Source organism: Adelges cooleyi, unplaced genomic scaffold (assembly GCF_023614345.1).
Source record: "Adelges cooleyi isolate 19-005CV unplaced genomic scaffold, UGA_ACOO_1.1 ACOO_flye_CR_arks_rails_tigmint_CR_PRNA_9, whole genome shotgun sequence".
NCBI classification, from domain to species: Eukaryota; Metazoa; Arthropoda; class Insecta; order Hemiptera; family Adelgidae; genus Adelges; species Adelges cooleyi.
The window spans coordinates 855005-860690 of record NW_026096579.1 but is presented as its reverse complement, the minus strand read 5'-3'; the positions used below and the strand labels follow the sequence as shown (position 1 = coordinate 860690).

The 5686-nt window shown below is 27.0% G+C and overlaps 1 protein-coding gene across 2 annotated transcripts; it reads left to right on the top strand.

Moving 5' to 3' along the window:
- The first annotated feature begins 2914 nt into the window (after positions 1 to 2914).
- On the top strand, positions 2915 to 4962 carry LOC126847026 (uncharacterized). 2 transcript variants are annotated; one of them, XM_050586991.1, is made up of 6 exons: positions 2915 to 3066; positions 3179 to 3229; positions 4071 to 4100; positions 4161 to 4193; positions 4337 to 4361; positions 4758 to 4962. In XM_050586991.1, the coding sequence occupies exons 1-6, from the start codon at positions 2940 to 2942 to the stop codon at positions 4876 to 4878; spliced, it is 387 nt and encodes a 128-aa protein (XP_050442948.1). In that variant the 5' UTR covers positions 2915 to 2939; the 3' UTR covers positions 4879 to 4962. The 2 variants fall into 2 exon arrangements, with proteins under 2 accessions (XP_050442948.1, XP_050442949.1); XM_050586992.1 differs by lacking the exon at positions 4337 to 4361.
- Positions 4963 to 5686: the final 724 nt, after the last annotated feature.

Below are 5686 nucleotides of genomic sequence, written 5' to 3'. Positions count from 1 at the left end.
GTCATCGTTTCATTTCCAAAACGATTTAAGTACTTAATTACTTTTGACAACCAATATTGTTTATTTCATTTTATCATTAGAAAGAACCCCATTTTTTTTTTTTAAATTAAAAATAAGTTTTATATTTTTATTGTACTTTTTTTCGTTTGCTACACTTTTTACTTAATTTTGAAATGTTGGTAATTTGTTGTTGTTTTTCATACACTTATTTTTGTACTTTTATTTTTTATCGTTATACGAATTTTATATTTATCCATTTTTGGTAATTAATTTTTATTTAAAAAATAAACTTTTTTATTAAATATTTATTAGGTTGATAATAAAAAAAAAGTTCCCATCTTTATTCAACTAGACTAACTAGGTTAAACTCAGAAACGAGTCCCGGTAAAATAAAGAGAGTTATATGATGTGGTAGCCCTCTATCTCCCATCCACAAAGAAGATTCCCGTTTTTACCCGAAGGCCGTGCTTTTGAAGATATAAGGGCTGGAAGTTTCACCCTCTGGAAATTTCTAGAAAATTCGAGAGTATTCAAGAGTATTCCCTATAACACTTTTTTTTATTTGTTTATAAGGCATGTGTCCAGTTTTTCTGTTTTTGTTGAAGTGGGGTAGATAAGTGCGTAAAAAAAAATGTCAGGTAATTTGTTTTTATTAGATTACATTTTAGGTTTATGATATCGCTAAGGGTATCATTGTTTTCTTTAGTGTTTAAGCTAATCATTTTTTTCAAAAGAAAAAACAAATTGTTGAAAATTAAATTTTTGTATATTATAATAAAATACAAGCCATTGAGAGGTATAATCTATGTATATAAATGTCAAATACCACTCACTTACTGATCGCTACTTTTCAAAAACTACAAAATTTTGCTCATTCGTTAAAATAAAGAGAAAATCATAATGCATAACTTAAAATTTGACAAAAGTTGCCATAACCTTAACGATATCATTGGCTACAGCCAATTCTTACTCTCTCCGAAATTTTAGGGATAGTTTCGCCCTGGAATTTTTAAATACTTATTACCGTACAATTTTGGGTGCAATTTGTGTATAAATTTTGGCCCTACCTGGCCTCGGAATGCAAATAACATGGTCCGCTTTATACACGTGTGTGCACAATAATAATATATTTATTTTATAAGACAAAACATTGTAATATTATAACATTTATTCAAATATACAGACACAACAACTAATATAGGTTCCACATGTTACCGACCTCTGTGTTCCATAGTTATGTATCATAGTACCGTAAAATGGGGTGAATAGCAACACTTTTGAACTTTGAAGTGTAATTAAAACTGTTCTATTTGAGATACATAGTTCAATCAATACGTCAAAATACTGGTCTCTGCGAGTATTTTAAGTATGTTTTATCAACATTTTTTCATATATCAAAATATATATTTTATCTATTTTTAATGTGCTGTTTCTATTCACCCGCAAGATGGTGTCAATAGAAGCATTCATGGTTTTCTTATACATTTTTCTATTTTACAAACGGAATGATGAATAGAAACAATTTTTGATATTTTTTCTAAAAAAAAAAAGACAAGTTGTCAATGTAATAAAATGTTTTATTTAATTTTACACCAAATATATGTTATATAAACCTTCTTGGTAATATTTGGTAAACTTAATATTTAAATAAACATAATTTTAACACTGGTATATAAACAAATTAATAAACATAACAATTGAGGCAAACTTAACACATTTAAAATACAGTTTTTAAATTTAATTTTGTCAGTCTTAAGGGTTTCTTTCCCAGTTTTGGACGTGGTAATACAAGTAGAACAAAAAATGTATTTTTAATCACAGTTCAAACGTTCAAGTTCAACTATGATTTCAACTAAATTTATGACTTAGGTTATACAAATAGATTAGGAATTTGATTTGCAATCATAGTTGAACTTGAACAGTCCTCTTCCGTAAGGAACAGGTTTTTCAAGTTTCCCTACAACTTGGGAAGTTTTGAACACACAAACATCTCTGACTTCTGGAAAACCATACACCATGCCTTTATGATCCCTGGTTGTTTTTGATCTTAAAAAAGTGCCTTCAAAAGTGGCTTTATCTATTTTCTTTATAACTTGGCCAATGTAGTACAAAAAGTTCATATTTTTACTGCATTTTTACTCCCATTGTTTCTGTTTCTTTTCACCCCTAAAATGGCTTAGGTCATTAAAATTGACCTATTAAAATGTTTAAGTTATAACAGTAAATAATACTTACGATTAATTAAACTTATTAATATTTTAAATACTTTAAAAGTAAGAAAACAAAAAACTTTAACAAAACAACATCATAACGAGTAACTTAGATTTTAATAATAATATGATATGAAAATTATCACGAGTGCTTGTCAATGTTTATCCGTATGGATGTAAAAATAAATGCAACGTTTAGTATTACTCGAATTTCGTACTAATGTGAGTTCGATTTAATGAAGGTCTTAGATTGATAACTTGAAAACTCAACTGTGGGGACATCGAAGTAATAACTTTTCAGATTTTGTTTCTATTCACACCATCGTTTCTATTCACCCCTTTTTACGGTATTCATTATTATTTGCACTTGGTTTAGTACCATATTTTTATGGATATAATATAAATTATGAACTGTCGTATCACTTATGAATTGAACAAACGATATATTTTATTTGTTATTTAACAACAGATTTTCAGAGCACGGTATGTGTATAAGGCAAACTGTATTTTTGACATTTTAGTGGATTTTTAGCAAAATATTGCATAAATCATAAGTCGTTTTGTTCCATGCGGGTCGGTGAGACAACAATTTTTAGCAAACACAGATGAATCAAAACAGACTTATTTGTCTTAATAGTTGTACCCAATACCTATTATTTATGATTTTCTAATTGTAAGTATGATCAGATGAATTTCATCACTGAATAAAGTCTAGAGCTCAGAGAGTTCATGCGTAAAACAGATCCCAACTATTGTTCTCAACTTAACGTGAACTCTATATATTTTTATATCAATATGGCAACTATCAGTTATTACATTGTTTTATCTGTCTGCGTTTGTGCGTTGGCTAAACATGGTAAGCGTAATTCATTTCAATTATTTAACCATAATCCACGCGGGTTACGATAATGTAATATTATTTATTACTATGTACCTATATACTATGTAATCTATGGTTGTATTTTTAGGTATATTCGAGGAAGAGGACATAGTACATTATCGAAGCAATCAAAATAATGGTAAATATATATTTCTGTTGGCCTTAATTGTACTAGTAATATTATGGTAATTTCTTGTGAAAATCATCATAGGCGGACTTGAAATGTTTATTTAAACGATGACTGTAAAAACATAGTTTTTCCTGTAAAGTTTGTATACAGGGTGATGATTATATCGCGAACCGCTCAATATCTCATTGGGTTTAATTAATAACTGAATTTTTGAGTTTTTGATCTCAATTTTCCACAAATTTTATGTTTCTACCCCTCAACAAAACTAATTATTCTTATACCAACTTTTGAAACTTAAGCGGTAACGCAAACATGACATTAACATTTTAAATTGAGAATAATGTACAGAACATTTTTTTTGACTGATGATTATTTTTAATGTTATTGAAGCTTCAAGTTTAGGGCAGGAGGAAAGGTGGAGTATAGTATTATTGTTATCTGCCCGCACTTCCCTTCCCATCCTAACTTTTAAACTAGTATAACTTCAAAAGTAGCCGTTTTTCAAAACTGGTCTACAACCAGTCAACATTTTTAGTAAAATATTCCTAATTTAAAAAGTTAATAAAATATATACGTTACCGTTAACATTTTTAAAGTTGATATAATAAAAAATGGTTTGGGAGAGGGTAATTAACAAAAAGTTATAGCTAATTTAGAACATATTTTTCATAAGTTTTTTTTCTTTTTTTCGAGGTCAATTTTTGAAAAAAATTATAATCTCATGTATTTTATCAAAATAAAACATGGATATAACCGGATATTTAAATATTAAATTAGTGTTGTAGTCATTTAGTTATTACATAAATACTTAATACGCTCGTTGAATTTATAAATGTTTTCTTTATTTCAGAGACTGACTACTATATGTTTGTGACTCGAGGTAAAAATATATAATAATAATAGATCTCAAATGAAATCTAATAAAGAGTATCCCTTACAGAAGGAGTAAATCCAGAATCGAATCCCAACACAGGTATTATGACACTATTTTTTTTATTTATATGTATAATATAATATAAGAATATATCATTACCACATAACATTTTATGAACTTTGTGTAAGGCATATTATTATATAAAACTTTTATAATATTATAAAACTTTTTATGTTTTATAGTTGTGATTGAAATTCTAAAACCAAGGTGAGTAGTAATATTGGCCTGTTTTGAATAGTTTTAAAACAGATATACTTAAAAGTAATATTATATTAAGAAATCTGCAAAACCTAACCACAAAAAACAAAAAAGACAAATGTCAAGGTAGGAGATCAATATTGGCCTTTTTAGAATAGTTATAAAACAAATATATATATAAAAGTAAAATTATACTGAGAAATAAGGATGACTTAACTGCAACAAAATAAAAGATCAAGGGAGGGGATTTATACCCCTAGCTATATATAAATCACATGTATCATGAGACAATAGGTATTTCTACAATCGCAATTCTCTAATAATTAATACCTTTGCTTGTACCATGTATACATACAAATTATACATTTAATAACCATTTGGTAATATATTAATTATCGGTTTCAGGACAACAACCTACAATTACTTACTCGAGAAAATAGTTACAATTGAACTTTCGCCCAAGTACGTAGGAAGATTTATTGATAATGAAATAGGAGATGACTTGATAGCCTGGCAGATGGATTAGTACACATAATCTTATTCATATTTCTTATATTATAAAAAATTACCTTATTCTTACATAGTCAAAAAAATATATCTATTTTTTTTCAATAATGATACATTATAATTATAATTATACATAAAAATATTATTATTTATATATTTAACATAATTTAATACAATAATATTTTATTTGCAATAATAAAACAATGTCATAATTAGGTACATAAAAATAATTTAATCAAATATAATGTGTGTTATAAATTATAATAATATGTGTTTGTTGATAATTGGAGAAAAGGCGTTCTAATTTGTTTATAACTAAGCGGTACAACTAAAAAATGTAAAAATACAATATTACTATATTTCATAATTAGGTACTTTTTGGAATATATTATGCGTACCACACGTATAAAAATGAACTTGGAGAGCCAAAGTTGGACAAATCAATTTACTTGCTTTTTAAGTGCTTGTAGTAAAGAGCGAGGTTTGTTAAATAAATTTAAAAATTGTCCAGCCCTTCTGGAGCAATAAAATACCAAAGATTTTTGTTATTTTGTTATTTTTATTTTATTGTTTTTTTTTCTACCCATTACGTTTTTTGTAAAAACATTATTACTTTGGCTACGATAATAACTGCTTTGCTAACTACAATAAAAATGGTAAAAAATCTTGTGATTTATGTCGTAAACAGTTCACCGGCTACAAAGATCTGATCGAATATAAGAAACGAATTTGGGAAAACAAATACAAATGCGACATTTGTAAAAAACGTTTTGTGCATTCGAAAAATAATTTTTATGATTTCAGAAATCATAAAAATACACACGACA

Bases quoted from the DNA above. Each gene is read 5' to 3' on its own strand.
- LOC126847026 (XM_050586991.1), top strand. From the start codon at position 2,940: ATGCGTAAAACAGATCCCAACTATTGTTCTCAACTTAACGTGAACTCT. The intron at 3,230-4,070 runs GTAAATATATAT...TCTTTATTTCAG, and splicing joins TCGAAGCAATCAAAATAATG to AGACTGACTACTATATGTTT. The intron at 4,194-4,336 runs GTATTATGACAC...TATGTTTTATAG, and splicing joins AGAATCGAATCCCAACACAG to TTGTGATTGAAATTCTAAAA.